At 31.6% G+C, this 16,260-nt stretch overlaps 1 protein-coding gene across 3 annotated transcripts in view; it reads left to right on the plus strand.

Moving 5' to 3' along the window:
* The first annotated feature begins 1,518 nt into the window (after nt 1-1,518).
* The window catches only part of LOC108911494 (hepatic leukemia factor), a 303,997-nt gene continuing 289,255 nt past the window's right edge, over nt 1,519-16,260 (plus strand). For 2 of the 3 annotated variants that reach the window (XM_018716445.2, XM_018716446.2), the window contains exon 1: nt 1,519-1,847. In XM_018716445.2, coding sequence (XP_018571961.1) covers nt 1,754-1,847 — 94 coding nt within the window. In that variant the 5' untranslated portion in view covers nt 1,519-1,753. The remainder of the gene's footprint in view (nt 1,848-16,260) is intronic. The other variant, XM_018716449.2, reaches the window with a different exon arrangement.

Here is a 16,260-nt window from a genome sequence, read left to right on the forward strand (position 1 = left end):
TTGTCGAAAACTTTTTACATTTTTATCTTGCCATACTTTTGTTACAGTATATCCCTCGTTGACCCAAGTTTCGTCTAGATAATAAATATTCCTCCCTTCGTCACGGAATTTTCTAATTGATCTTAAGTAGGATCTTCGCCAACAAATAATTTCATCTTTATCGATAAGAACTGACTTCCTGTTCTGCTTTTCCCAGCAAAAATTCAACTCTCGTAAGACGGCCCATAATTTGCTTCTACTGATTTTTGGCAAATCGTTGTCCTCTGAAAGTTCACTTAAAATTTTGTTTAGCGTTGGTATTTCTTTTTTAAAATAAAATGAGTGTACTTTTCTGCGAATGACATTTTTGAAGAAATCATCTATAACGACTTTTGACCTCCCTGTAGATGATTTTGGGGGATTTACAGTATCTTGTTCATTTTTTGTTTCCTTTAAAAGTCTGTAGATAGTCGATTTTCCAATCCCTGTCATTTTTGTTAGCATTAGTGTTACCCGATAATTACCTGAAACGAAATATTAGCACGCCCATGGCCGGTTCTTATCTCGGGGTTTTATTACTCTCTTTCATTTCCAAACAGACTATAGAGGTGACTTGGATGCATATAAAAACCATTAGGAATGAATGAAAAAAATTTTGAAGAACTTCTACTGAAAATATCACCCTTTAAACAGAAAAAAAGTTCAAGAATAAACATTTAAAAAAAAAACAAGCTTTTAGTGACGTCTTTTTATTTTCGTATTTTTCTCGAATCCTTTTATTTTCGCAATTACCCCTTTGGTGAATGATGACGCATTTATAATAATTTTTTTACTAGAAAACTGTTGGTTTTATCGAAAAATTACAAGAGGTAATAAATCAGTCTTCCCAAATAAATAATTTGCTTCATATAAAAAATTTCTAATAAAATATTGCAATGGGGTTGACTGTTTCACTTTTTTTTAAAATACGCCAATGGTCGAACAAATATTGAAAAGTTGTTTCTTTATCAGTAGGATGCTCATACCAGGCTTCGTGTCTCTAGAAAAAAATTAAAATGTGAATTTCAATCTCCTCCTTTAAAAAGGTATATCGACTCAGGGGTGCAACTTTCATATAAGGTATTTTTAATTCAATCCTCTTAGTTTTGCCTAAACATTCACTGGTGCCATTTTTGCTACTTCATTTAAAAACAAGGTGTCTACTGGCACTGGTCTGAATGTGGCGGGTTATGGAAGCGCTCTGTATGTAGTCCTTGGTTCACTCTGCGCTTATGCTAGTCCGTGGGGCGCTGAAGAAAATCGGAAGCTTACGGTTCGCGCCTATAAACTCCGGACGATTGTTATCAGTCCGGATCAGTAGGGAGGGTTGCAGCAGTTCAGGCGCTTGCGCCCGAAATCTGTGTCAGCGAGCGTGAATGGGGGACGCGGCCGCGTTGGTTATGTTGTAATGGTATTACAGCATAACACCGTTTAATTTATCATGTGTAATTTTCAAACATTATCACTGCGTTATCAACCTTGGACTGTAACCCGGAGCACCGCGGCTCGGCGCGCTAGAGTGCAGTAATGTCGCGTCTCAGAGCCAACTATTTTAGTCCGAATTGATTGCGGTGGCCCGTCCGTCCCTAGTCTAGTGTTTTTACACTCCTCGTCCCGACACCGCTACGCAGGCGGCCCGTTTTGATGCTAGTGAGTTGAGGGGTGTTTAACACCACTCAAAAAAACCGCCAAAATTCCGCGTTCAATATATAATTTCAGTGACAGTGACAGTGAGATGAGCTACAAAGATCGCGGCTCACCCATACTGTTAGAAAGTGGTTTAAAATCGTTTTTAGGACACCCCGGCCATAATTTTCCACTTATAAACGGTGAGTTACACTCCTGTCATGTGAGTTATTGTTAGCCTGCCCTTTCGGGATAGAACTTGCGCGATTTTCTCTGCGGTAAACTAGACCAGAATATCGAACTAAATTTATACACCCTTGCCGGCACCGAATTGATCGGTGTTCTCTTTGGAATAACATAAACGGTTCGGCGGTTAATTATAACCTTTTAATTAATGATTTTCCAGTTCAGTTTCGTATATTTCGGCCTATTAATTTCATATAATGAAATACATCTAGTCACATGTTTTATTGTAGGTTTCGCATGCGCACCACGACCAACGTCACATTACTTGCCCGAAACATGGGCGCCCGTACGGAAGAATAAGGGGGCTATGACCTTTCGCCACTATTTCTTGTTTACTTCAAAGGAATGAATTATGATACGAAATCCTCCAGACTGAATTACAGTACAGTACCCTCCTTATGAACAACTAACGAAGTCAAACCGATTCCTCTATTCCAAATATTCATTGATTATTTTGATAAATTGTATCTACTATCTTAATGTGAAAATATCTTTACTTAAAACATATTACGATCTATGTTATGTATTTTATTAAACTTTACTTGCCCACATGACTTCCAACACAAGTCAAATTCTAGAAAAATAGGCTTTTTTCTTAAATATAAGGTTAGAAACATCACGTGGTATTTTCCACTGTATTTTATTCTAGCTTACACATTATTCCTATAAACAATCTTTCACGAAACGTTGTACGATTAGGAAATTTCCATTATAAAATCACACCAGTAAATCATAGGCTAATAAATAAGAATCTGTTAAATTGTACATTGTCGAAAAATAATTATTCTGCAATTATTCTATTCAATAACCTTTTACTTTTTAATCGCAGTTTATGAAATCGCTGAATAGACAAATAATGAATAGTGCCTCAAATTACATTTATTAGTTTAAACATAATTACACACAATGGTTCTAAATAACTATTACCAGTGACTATAACAAGAATTCTATTATTGAAATCATCTACAAAAGCTATACGGATTGTACAGACCGATCGAAATAACTCATTTAGAGGGAAAACAAATTGTTACCTGGATTTTTATAAGTGGAAATGCTAAAGGGGCTTATAATAAACATAAAAAAATAAATGCGTGAGCAGGGGTGGCGGAGGTTTAATGGGGGGGGGGGGGTGAAAAGTTGTTAAAAATTATATCATTGGGATTTCTGGCGAAAGTTGGCATCAAACGAAAAAGTATCCAATACAAAAGTTGTAGGTCGTGCAAAAATCTACAACTTTTGTATAGGTCACTTTTTAAGATAACCTTCAAATTTCCGAGAAAAATGCGAAAGACAGATTTTATCCTTATTTTTCGGTTTTTATTTCTCTTTTCCGTAAAAATAATTTAATTTTGACGAAACTTGCTGAAAATATACCTTTTTGTGTCTAAAATAATCACAAATTTTTTTAAAGAAAAAAAATTCTGCTTAGAAAAATCATCGTACAGAGTTCTGCCGGTGATCATTTTTAACATACATACATACTTTTTGGTGAAATAAGAAAATCTGTAATCGCAGTTCAAAAACATGCTTAAAATGCAAAAAAATAAATAATGACTTGCAACAATGAATTTTTCAGTAATTGTTGATAATTTGTTTAAATTTAAAAAAAATCAAAACTGATTACACCATTCAATTTTACGGAAAATAATAAAAAAAAATGTGTCTCGTTGTTTGACCCAAAATTATTTTTCTACAGTACAGAACTCTATACTATGATTTTTCTATTTGTGTTTCACACTAGAAAAAATTAATATTTCGGAAACTTTTTTTTATCTAAAAAATTTAAGACACATAAATCTACAATTTCACCAAGCCCCTACAAAACTTGTAGATTTTTGCATGATCTACAACTTTTGTATCGGATACTTTTTTGTTTTTACGTCAACTTTTGCCAGAAATTCCAATGACAATTTTTCACAACTTTCAACCCCCCAAATCAATCCTCCGCCACCGCTGCTCACGCATTTATTTTATTTACTTTTATTATAAGCCCCTTTGCCATTTCCACTTATAAAAATCCAGGTAACAATTTTTTTTTCTCTAATTGTACCTAATTTGGTTGTACTGTAAGTAAATATGAAATTTAAAATTATATTGTCAGTTTTAGGAAGTTCTTAACATATTTTTTAATTAGCTATACATTATTTTATTAGGTCTTGTATTTTTAAATTATCGTCAAATTAACGCATTTCAAGTTAATTCAAAATTAAAAAAATCTGTTAAAATTGTACATTTATTGACATATTATTATGATAAGTCAGTACTATCGATTTGCATAAATATTGAAAGAAATAGAATTAATTTAAATCTCTGGTAATACCAAAATAATAAAACAAAATAAAAGAGAAAAAGCAAATCTAAATAGTAAAAAAGTATTTAATAGTTATCAGTAGCACAATTCTAAAATAAATTTTGATTAATTCTAGATAAAACTTAATTGAAGCGATTGGTGTTGTCATTGGAGCACCCGTAAAATAATTCACTTAATTAGTCGTATCTATGTTAAACCTAATAAAATGCTATTAAAATGTATACACACCTATACATTTAAATATTTGATATATCATTACTTAAGATTATATTTTAAATTATCGATCCTGTCAGGATTTTATTACAATTAATATATTCTATGTCTATGTGCATGTCTGTTGTATGTTTTATACTTTAATTTCTAAAAATAGACGTTTCCTAAATATTGCAGTTATTATATCTAGAACAAAATGAATTAGATTACTACATTTTACCACCGACCAAAAAAAGCGGAGAATATTACTCCATGAAATTCATAAATTTCATTTCGGTAATACACTTTTTTGCAGTCACTTTCACGAAGGGCTTTAGTAAGCTCAAGTAATTACATTTCTTGCAATAATAAATTTTCAATGAAAAGATAACTTTCAGAGCAGGTACATGGAACATAAATATTAACAAACTCTATATAGCTTGCTTTAAGTAATATTTATATTAACAATGAAAGTAAATTAATAGATTTACATCACTGTAAACAATTAATGAACATTGCGTCAGGACCTTTTTTTAGTAAATGAAGCAGGTAGTAATTTATTTACGTCTCTATGTTATTGTAATGTTCATTAAATAATACACTACACATTCAATAAAATTCTAGTAATACTACTTAAAAGTAGATAAAGTGTAATTTTCAAATTACGTGTTTATTTCGCAAACAGTAGGTACTAAATACGAGGGATATTATGCAAGTTTTCACACTAATGAAACGAAAGACATTTTCCAATATAGTATCCGTTATTTTTCAATACACTTGCTTCGCCTGGCATGTAACTACTTTATTCAACCAGAAAAAAATTAAATTAGTTGTCGTTTATGAAGTGAAATTTCTCCTGAATAAAGGGAAATCAATTGGAACCAACCACAGAGGGTAGTCCAGTTCAGAGAATATGCAGTGGAATTTTTGTGAACTTACTTGTCGTAAAGAAAGAGTAAGGCACTTTGTGATGCAAACCAATACGTTTTTGGTCAATAATACACAATTTTATTAATGTAACTCCTGTAATTTTAATGCTCTATAATATTCAATGAGGGTGATTCCTGCTTGGTTCCAAAAACAGTTATCATTAGCTTTTTAACTGAAATTTATGTCCGGGAGTTTTTTGAAGGTCGATGACGGTAATAGCAGTGACATATCTTCGCTTGTTACTGTCTAAGTAGGATCTGCATTCAAAGATTTCAATGATTTTGAGAATTTTGCCACCTAGACAGTTTTTGTTTAGGGCAAATAAGGTTGGAAACTACCTTGCTGAAACTAATCATCTTTTGATTCAGATTTACTGCTATTGACAATAGACACTTTTAAACGACGGGCTTGTTTTCCATTTTTAGGTTCATCTTCAATGAGTTAACGACTATACTGACTTTATGTTCGAACAATATTTTACTTTAAAATGTGAGTAAGTGTAATTATTAATTCGTGGATATTTCTAAGACTATTCTAACCCTTCTTAAAAATGTATTGACTCTGATAATCTTTTAGTAATTGGTTTTATAAGCCAGGCAACGAAATGAAATCAAATTTGACACACAAGTAGAAAAATCATGACTACATATATATATTTTTCCCCATACTCCTTGTATAAAGAACGCTTGCAAGTCTTCTATTGTTGTAATAAAGGCAATTGGGTTTTTAATTGGGGTATACTTAAAATGAACATCAAAAATTTTGTGAGTAATTAAAATAATAAAACAAACATTGTCTTAATACATTTTAAAATCTTTTTTAAGCTAATGTAGACTTAAACTATTCTTTGCGTGATTTATTTTAATGTATATATTGAAGCAATTTGTCATTTTATAATTTATCGTTTTTATCAACTTTATAAAAGTAGAACCAGCGCTGTTTATAAACAATGGTTACAATGAGAATAAAACAATTGTGACATCGTCGTAATATTTAAAACTGCGCGAAATTTTAGTGTTACTTGACGTTTTTAGCTTTTAAATATATAAATTTGAATATAACTCAACCAGAAATTGGTATGTGAGAGAAATATGTTAAAAAATAAGACTAATTTATTCAAGATTCTGAAAATGGACGTTTGATGTTGTAAAAACAGAATAAAAAGGATTTGATTTTTTAAAGCGATACTAAAATATTAAATATATCTGCATAACTTAAATCAAAGCAGCAATAAAATCAAGATAACCGAGTGCTTATTTTAGACCTGGAAATCAATATAAACATAAATATTTTTAATGGAATATGTGTGCTTTACAGCAGAAATATTTTCAGTTTGTTGCATTTATGAAATACCTGAATCATATTTATTTATAATTTATTTTTTGAATTTTATAACTAATAATCATTCTTACCTCACTAATGACCACAGGTAACTGTAGTTCTTTTGCTTAAACTTTAAAAATTAGATTTATTTCTCTGTCCACAAAATAATTGTTTTCTATTACCATATTTTTATACAAGAAATAAAAATATGATATAAGTATAATATTTAAGGGAAAAATAATAAATAAAATGTTCCGCAAATTGGTAAAAACTTATATTTTAACAATATTAAACAAATTTATATTTATTATTTTGACTACAAAGTAGATTATCAATTTATAAATAGCATATACTTAAGAGAGTGTTCAAAGTAATTTGGCACTACTATTAAGACCAATATATTTGCTACGCAAATATTTTTTTTGTGACAACTTTTACAGTTTTGTATTCTTGAACAAATGTTCTTCCACTTTTATAATTCTACAACAACGCATATCGATGTTGACGTTAGTAGTAACTTATTTTTCTCGAACACGATACCTTTTTAGCAATTAAAATAGTTACTTTGGAATGTACATACATATACAATGTGTCCCCAAAATGATTGAATCAAATTGATATTTTTTTCCAGTTCAGATTTTAAAAAATCGCTGAAACAGGTCAATTAGTAAATAGAAAGTGTCACATTTCTGTAATATCTTCTATTTTTTTGAGCCATGTTTGACAGACCCATAGCATTTTATAGTATAAATATATCGCCCTTCTAAAGACGAATTCAGCGATATAAGGTTATACCTACTTTTTGTCATAATTCTCAAAAAAAATATAAAAAATTGTCTTTTATGTTGTACTGACGACTATTCCAAATAATCATGGTCTCTTCGGTACTTTAAAAAACGTACCTAATCTTTATTAAATTTTTTCTACATATTTTAAAGCATTTTGCAATGGTTACCCGTTTAAGCGAAAAACAGAATTGAAATTCTAATTATGATTGAACCGGGGGTATGTGACTTATTTCATCTTAAGTATCCAGTCGAGCTACAATAAGTAAAGTATCCAAAAAGTTTGAAGAATCCGGAAGGTTAAAAGATTTACCTGGATCAGGAAGGCGACGAATGGTAAGCAAAAATGACCGTCAAAATATGATGCTCGCCGTTACTGAAAATCCTCACTCATCCATTATATCTATCTCAGCCAACTTCAACTTGTCGAAGTGCTCAGTTCACAGAACTCTGAAGTTTCAAAAGTGATATCCTTACAAAATTAACGTCTTACAAGAACTATGGACAGGTGGCACAGATAGGAGATTATCGTTTTACGAAGAAATTAGAAATTTATTTGAAAGACAACCCAACTTAAAAAATTACATAATTTTCACTGACCAAGCAACTTTTTGCTTAAACGGAACAGTGAACACGAAAAATACTAGGTTTTGGAGCCCAGAAAGTTCGCATTGGATGCAAGAAACGTCCGGAAAAACTGAATGATTGGGCTGGAATAGTAGGAAATCGCATACTGGGATCTTATTTCTTTGAGAGCAATTTGACAGGCGACATTTATTTGGATTTTTTGCGTTTTCAGATGATTCCAGCCATGAAATTAAGTTTCCTAACCCTAATGAGCACGATATGCCTGCTGGTGATGTCTGATTCCAACAAGATGGTGCCCCCTCCACATTTTCGCCTCGATGTAAGAAATTACCTTAATGAAGTTTTCCCAAATGGGTGGATAGGCAGAAAAGGGCCTCTTGAATTGCCACCACGCTCCCCTGACTTAATCCCACTAGACTTTTTTGTGGGGTTATACAAAAAAGCAAAGTGTATGTGATCGAGACCAGACACTATCGAAGGATTAAAAAGTCGTATCAGAGAAGAAGTTCAAAACATAACACCAAATGCTATTCAAAATGTAATTGATAACTTTGAACACCGAATTGGGCATTGTGCAATGGTTAATGGGGGCCACTTTGAACATTTGCTGTAATAAAATAAAAAGTGGTTAGTACTAAGTTATTGTTTTCATTTAATTCGTCCATTTTTGACAACTATGACAGAAAAGTAGGTGTAACCTTATATTAGCCCAGTCATTGTAGACATGAAAGAGCCTGTTTCGGGAAAAAAATACTATTAGAAGTTTATCTGCGGAATATTGTTCGGAAACCTGTTATAAATAAAATATCAAAAAATCAACTCGAGGCTAGTTGGGAAATTTTGTTTTAACAGTGGTCAAAGTTATGGAAAAGTGGTTTTTTGACTCACGTAAAAAACCTATTATTCATAGCGAAAAAAAGTTTATACAAAAAAGGTAGGTATTAAATAAGCCTATAAAATGAAAAAAGTCCGATTAAATTCCGATAATTTGTTTATGCACAAGAGCTCAAAAATGGTCGAAAATTGCCGTTTTTTTCAATTGCTAATAATTAATGCAATTTTCATCGCAGACACTTGTAATTCAGGATTTTTGAGGCTTTTTACACCCTTAATAAGTGGTAAAAATTTCAGCTCGAAAGCTTCATTGGTTTGGCGTTGGCGGAATTTGTTATCTAAGAAGATGCTATTTTCAATTCATTTTTCCCAAGCTCACAGGCGTTGTAGGGTTTCGATCATTAGTTGTTTTTGTACCTAAATAGTTGTATTGACATATGCATTTACTGAGAATTTAGTTTTTCAAATTTAATTTGTTTAAAAATGACTGAAAAAATGTTAATATTTATTAAATTGTTAAGATAGGTAATTATTATAAAATAAAATAGTAACCTCTATACTTTAGTTTTCTTCGAATTTAAAAAAAAATCGTTGTTGTAAGTTGATTAGAAGCTGAGATAATTTTTTTTATTTATTTAATCGCAGTGACCTTAATTATTAATATTAAGAGCCGAAATTTGGAGAGAGTATACATTAAGAGCTATATTTTCATGTCCTACATTAACATTAAGGTGAATTCAACTATTTAATTTCGAAAAAGAAGATAGCGGCGATGCGTTCTATTACTTGGTCTAGCGAACGAGTGGGGAAGGCGAGGCTTAGCATGCGCGCTTAACGATGTAATAAATATTAACATTTTTTCAGTCATTTTTAAACAAATTAAATTTGAAAAATTAAATTATCAGTAAATGCATATGTCAATACAACTATTTAGGTACAAAAACAACTAATGATCGAAACCCTACAACGCCTGTGAGCTTGGGAAAAATGAATTGAAAATAGCATCTTCTTAGATAACAAATTCCGCCAACGCCAAGCTAATGAAGTTTTTGGGCTGAAATTTTTACCACTTATTAAGGGTGCAAAAAGCTTCAAAAATCCTGAATTACAAGTGTCTGCGATGAAAATTGCATTAATTATTAGCAATTGAAAAAAGCGGACAATTTCGACCATTTTTGAGCTCTTGCGCATAAACAAATTATCGGAATTTAATCGGACTTGTCTTATTTTACAGATTTATTTAATACCTACCTTTTTTGTATAAACCTTTTTTCTCTATGAATAACAGTTTTTTTACGCGAGTCAAAAAAACGCTTTTCCATAACTTTGACCATTGTTTTAAAAAAGTTTCCCAACTAGTCTCTAGTTGATTTTTTGATATTTTGTTTATAACACGTTTCTAAACAATATTCCGCAAAAAAACTTCTAATAGTATTTGTTCCCGAAAAAAAGCTATAATGACTGGCTTAATATCGCTGAATTCGTCTTTAGATAGACTATCTATCTATTTATACTAGAAAATATAGAGGGTCCTATTCAAATAAAATGTCGGTAATGTTGTAGGCCTGTCAGACATGGCTCAACAAAAATTGAAAATATTGCTGAAAGTGACAATTTCTATTTATTAATTGACCTGTTTTAGCGATTTTTTAATTTTCAACTAGGAAAAATATGAAATTTGTTCCATTTTTTTTTTTGGGAATGCAGAAAACCTATCTTCAAAGAGTCAAAATGTCTTTAAAAAGGTCGACGCTAGTGATCCTTGCAATACCTATACTCCAAAATATCATAATATAAACTTGTAGGTATCTAAAAAACAAAAAAAAACAAACCTATGAACAATTGGGTATTCTATATTTTGATGTTCTACAAACCTTGAATTTTATTTACTTACTATTTATTACGTGTTTCAATTCATACTGTGTATAAAAATAATATTCGATACGAAGCTTATAAATAAATCATATTTTCCAAATACATATTTCCTGAAAACGTAATTGGTATACTCCAATGTAAATACTGAGTTTAAAATGTTAAAACACATTAATATATTTATTAGTTTGTGATAATTGCTGCACATAACATCATTGCACCCAACCACAAGGATTATCCAGTTATTATCATTGCTATGGAAAATCCTTTCTTGGTAGTTCTCTGAAGTCTCTGTTACCTGTAACTGCCAATAATAAACAGCGATAAATGATAATGAACCCTGGAAATTATGCACAGAACGAAAAATAAAAAAACAGTTCTCCGCCCATGACCAAGATGTTGGTTCATCACGAGAACTGTGGAATTAACTTGTTAAAATAATATTAGCGGCCCGTTCTCGTGTTTGTACTATTTTTATTCCGAGCATGTGAATGTTATTTTTATAAATGCTTTTGACGTTTATGCGTTATCAATGGCCTTGCCTTTCTTTTACACATTCTAAAATACATCTTGTATGATTAATGTCCAATGCCAAGTCTTCAAATTCTATTACTAATTGTTTTAAGTCAATTGAAGTGTTGTTTGTCGCGCACACGATATTTATTGACAGCTGATTATTCCAGTAATTACCTTATTCTAGGCTTTTAGCTACTTTAGGCTTGTAAAGCTGCCTTCACATTGCGTTGTCTTGTCAAATACTTGCCAAGTATTTAATAAAGAGTAGGTATGAATGAAAATTGGCGTAAATAATAAAATACTGCTTCTAAATAGTACTGCTATTAATTGGTAGTCGCTACATCGTACCAGTTAGAGAGAAAGAGCCGCGGATTTTTTATACCACGTATACAGGGTGGGCCACCAGTAACGCCTAACAAACGGCAAATCTTATAGAAACTTGTTTAGGTGGGTACGTGTAAGTTGATTACCGCTACACTTATACTACACGAGCTATAAAATAAGAACTTCGCACGGACTTGCCGACTTCGCGACACGATGGAACCCGCAATTATTACTCTAGAGAAAGAACAAAAGTATTAAATTGTTCGTTCGAATATCCTCTACAAGTTTGATAATATACACTTTTTCGATAAGTATCAAGGAAAAAGAGAAAACCCCGAAAAACCTGATCGCATCTTTGAGTTTTTTTTCTATTTTGTTATATATCTCAACAAGTAACAATGATAGGTGAAAAGTTTATAGAACTTAAATTGTAGATCGCGGAAGAAAAACAAAAAATAACAAAACCGACTTATCGCGAAAACCGCGCGGACGGAAAAATCGAAACTTCGCACGGACTTGCCGACTTCGCGACGCGATGGAATACGCAATTATCACGCTAGGGAAAAAACAAAGACACCAAATTGTTCGTACAAACACCTCCTATAAGTTTTATAAAAAACATGTTTTCGATACGTATTAAGGAAAAAGAGAAAAACCCGAAAAACCAGATCGAATCGTTGAATTTTTATCTATTTTGTTCAATATCTCAACAACTAACAATAATAGGTGAAAAGTTTATAGAACCTAAATTGTAGACCGTAGAAAGAGGAACAAAAAACAACTAAACAATAATTCTCTATCTCGACGGGGAACCGAGTTATAGCAAAAACAAAAATTCACCCCTTTTTCCAAGATGGCGGAAAATGCACATAGGAAATCTTGGTCTCAAATCTCAAGTTAAGCTTTTCTAAGCACCCCCCACAACATACAAAAAAATTGGCGTTCCCGGTTCACTTACTTTTCTTCGCCTTATTTTTGGACAGAATATAACTGGACTAATCATTTTTTTGAGAAATATATGGATTAAACCTATTAAAAATAAATAATGAATAAACTATAACTGAACAGACAATATGCACACTAAAGAATAAGAATACCCATTTTTTAATTTTTTTGAAATTTTCTTAATTTTTGTTTTTCTGTTAATTGACTCAATTTAATTGGCTTGTCCTTATCGTAAATGACGTTATACGAACAGCATAAAAAAGTTAATATTTTCAGTACATAAAAATGAATATACGTAAAATGTAAAGCATAACTTATTATTAGCATTATAATTATTTCCACTTAACTCAAAATTTTCTAGAGACACGTCATTTACAATTAAAAACAATCTTTACTGACGTACTATCTTCAAATGCATCTACAAACGTATTCAATTAGATAACCTAGCTCTAATATACATAAACCTTAAATTATGTTTAGAACTGTTTCCTTGTAGCACTTATCAATAAATAAGTACATATTTTATTATAAAGAAGTCTTAGATAAAACAGTATCTTGGACACACAATCATATCAAACTGTAAAAGGAGGGCAAATCTTATCGGTTAGACGACAAAAATTGTAAATATATTGAACTCAAGTTAAGCAGGAGTTATGATCACATGAATCGTTATTTTTTGCTTTACGAAACTAAGTAGTGTTTGGGATCTGGGTGTTTAGTACAATACAATTGTTAAGATTCAACGAAATCCACCTAAATTAAATTAGTTTTGCCACAAAATAAATTGGCTAGGGTTATTTATTAACTGAAATTGTAATATTATTGCTTAAGCAATAGACAAGTCAAGACCTTGGTGACAAGTAATGGTATTATTGTGATTAATAACTCAGCCTTGTTTTAAACTTACTACCTTACCTTTTTATTGTAAAATGATTTCAAGACTTTTCTTAGACGTAGAAATTAGATATCATTCCTTCCGCTCATATAAAAATTCTTCAGATACAAATAGTTTATGATGTATGTACACATGAACAACAAATTAGTTTGTGAATAAATTACTAAAACCATAAAATCTATAAGATTAATATTAGCACTATTATAAATAATGTCTTAAAAAAAAAAAATTTAAGTACATATAATGTAATAAATAAAGTACCTAAAATAAGCAAACAATTAATAAATTTTTACTTTTAACAGTAATAGTGATGCGTTGGATTAATCGTTTACTAAATAAATTATAAAATTATAGGATATTTTATTATAAAATATTGAAGTTAATGTAGACTCGTCTTTAATGTAATAATTATGCTCTACAATACTTGCAGGGTGTCTGGTAAGGGAGAGGCTATATGATAACTATTACGATAACTCTGGCACTTTTGATGTAGCGGAGATTTTGGAGTAGCCAAATAAGAATAGAAGTTATTTCTTTTACCCAAAACATAAAATCAAGAAAATTCTTAAACAGTTTTTTGTTTCTTGCTACACTTTTTTAAGCTTTAGATTATTATATTCGCAGGCTACATATTTGTAGATACTGACTTTAATAGAAGTCTAAGTTGATATACAGGGTGTCCCGCTTAAGAACCGACACAGGGCAGGTGCATGTAAGAGTGTTAAAAATATCTTAATTTAACCAAGCTTACCTCTATATAAAGTTGCACCCCTGAAAAAAATTAATATCTCTTTACTGTGGGAGAACCAAATTTGGTACATGATTTAGGTTTATTACTGGTCTTCTTCGACTTTGATTTAAAGTTAATTGAAGCACTACAAACCTTAAAAGTGGTTGTTTTCGGGTTGTTTCCTGACATCTGCAAATAGTGGTTGTATTTAGTGCGAATTTTGTTATTTTTGTTGTTTTCCGCAGGTCTTATTGGTAAAAGGACTGTACTTTTTACTTGTTTTTTGTCCTAACAGCTAGCACACGGAACATAGAACAGTATAACCTGATATAAAACGTTTTAAACCTAAAAAAGTTAATTTTGGACTTTGTAAGCTCAATGATTTTCCAACTATCCATCCAAGCCTTTTGCTTCTTAAATGCTAGTTAAGTCTGAAGGAATTGTGAAAAAGCCCACTTCCTTCAGACCTTTGCGGAACAAATTCCACTATCATACAATAGTTAGACATTTTAATAGAAAATAGCACTAACAATTCTAACAAACATATTATTTCCTTCGAATAAAAGTGGTTTTAATTCTTTTTCTTCCAAGTAACGACATTGATAATTGTGAAATCACTTGCAGATGTCCTATTATGATTTTAGCACCTGTGGAATAACATTGGCAAATTGTACTTTTCTGTAACTCTTAAATGATATAAATTCTGTATATCAGCCAAATGGAATAAATTCAACAATAAATAAATGGGGGTGTTTTCGAAAAACGCACGGACACGTGGATTGGTATTTTTAGTTGCGCATTTTTTTCAACAAAAACTTTTTATACCGGGTGTGTCATGTAAGAGTGCTTTATATCAACTTTCTTATTTTAAATGAATGCAACACCCTGTATATTATTCAATTTTTGGATTCTTCAGAAAATTCTACACATATTTCATGTACAATGTTCTATACCTATCTTCAACTGTTTCGGAAATATTAAGTGTTTTCATTTATTGTAAAACTTAACATTAAAAAATGAAAATTACAGAAATTATTTATTTATTGATAATGTATAAAAGCAAAAAAACACTAATGTCAATGTAGGAGATGTTCAAACAAAATGCTCGGCGCGAACGTCTTGGCAACATCCTAATCTTAAATAGAAATATCTCCTAACGTTACTCAACATCTCAGGCGTGACCGATTTAATCGCAAGAGTTATTCGTCTTCTTAAGTCAGCGAAGTCGAGGGGTTTAGTTTTGTATACAATACTTTTGACATATCCCCGTAGGAAGAAGTCTAATGGTGTCAGATCAGGGGATCGTGCTGGCCATTTCATCGATCCTCGCCTCCCCATCCACCGATTTGGAAAGATTCGGTTGAGGTACTACCGGACATTGATTTGGTAACGAGGTGGTGCTCCACCTTGCTGAAACCATATCATATTCGCTGCAACTTGTGAGTTTGCTGGATCAGGATATAAGTTCGTCAAAGTTGGCACAACGTTATTTTGGAGCAGTGCTAAATAATTATCGCCATTCAAATGGCCATCATTGAAAAAGGGACCTATGATATGATCTCTAACAATTCCTGCCCAAACATTAACCTTTTCAGGGTATTGCGTATGTTCTTCTGTAATCCAGTGAGAATTTTTCCTAGACCATTAGCAATTTTGACGATTAGCATGACCATGAAGTGTATAGGTGCACTAAAATTGCCCATCATTTGTTCACAAAAATACGTTCTCCTATCAAAATTGTCATCCATGAGCTCCTGAGTTGGTTTCATTTTATAAGGATGCATTTTATTTTCTTTTAATATTCGAATAATCGATGAATCGAACATCGAACATTGGGACTGCTTTTCGACTAGATGTGAGATTTCCTCAAGTCAAGCATAATATCCAATTTGGTATAATCACTTATTGCATTGGCAACTGCTTTTTTTTCTGCCTTACATATCCAAGCTCGCGAAATAGAATTATTTTACTAATTGTCCCTTGGGATATAGGCGGCAAATTTGGAACACTTTCATGAAATAAGCGAGCAACTTCCATTTGTGTCCGTGTGTTATCTCCATAACTAATCATCTGCAGAATTGTTATTTTGTGCATTTCTATTAAATGAACCATTTTTCTGATATGC

The sequence above is a fragment of the Anoplophora glabripennis genome, unplaced genomic scaffold, assembly GCF_000390285.2.
Source record: "Anoplophora glabripennis isolate ALB-LARVAE unplaced genomic scaffold, Agla_2.0 scaffold450, whole genome shotgun sequence".
Classification (NCBI taxonomy): Eukaryota; Metazoa; Arthropoda; class Insecta; order Coleoptera; family Cerambycidae; genus Anoplophora; species Anoplophora glabripennis.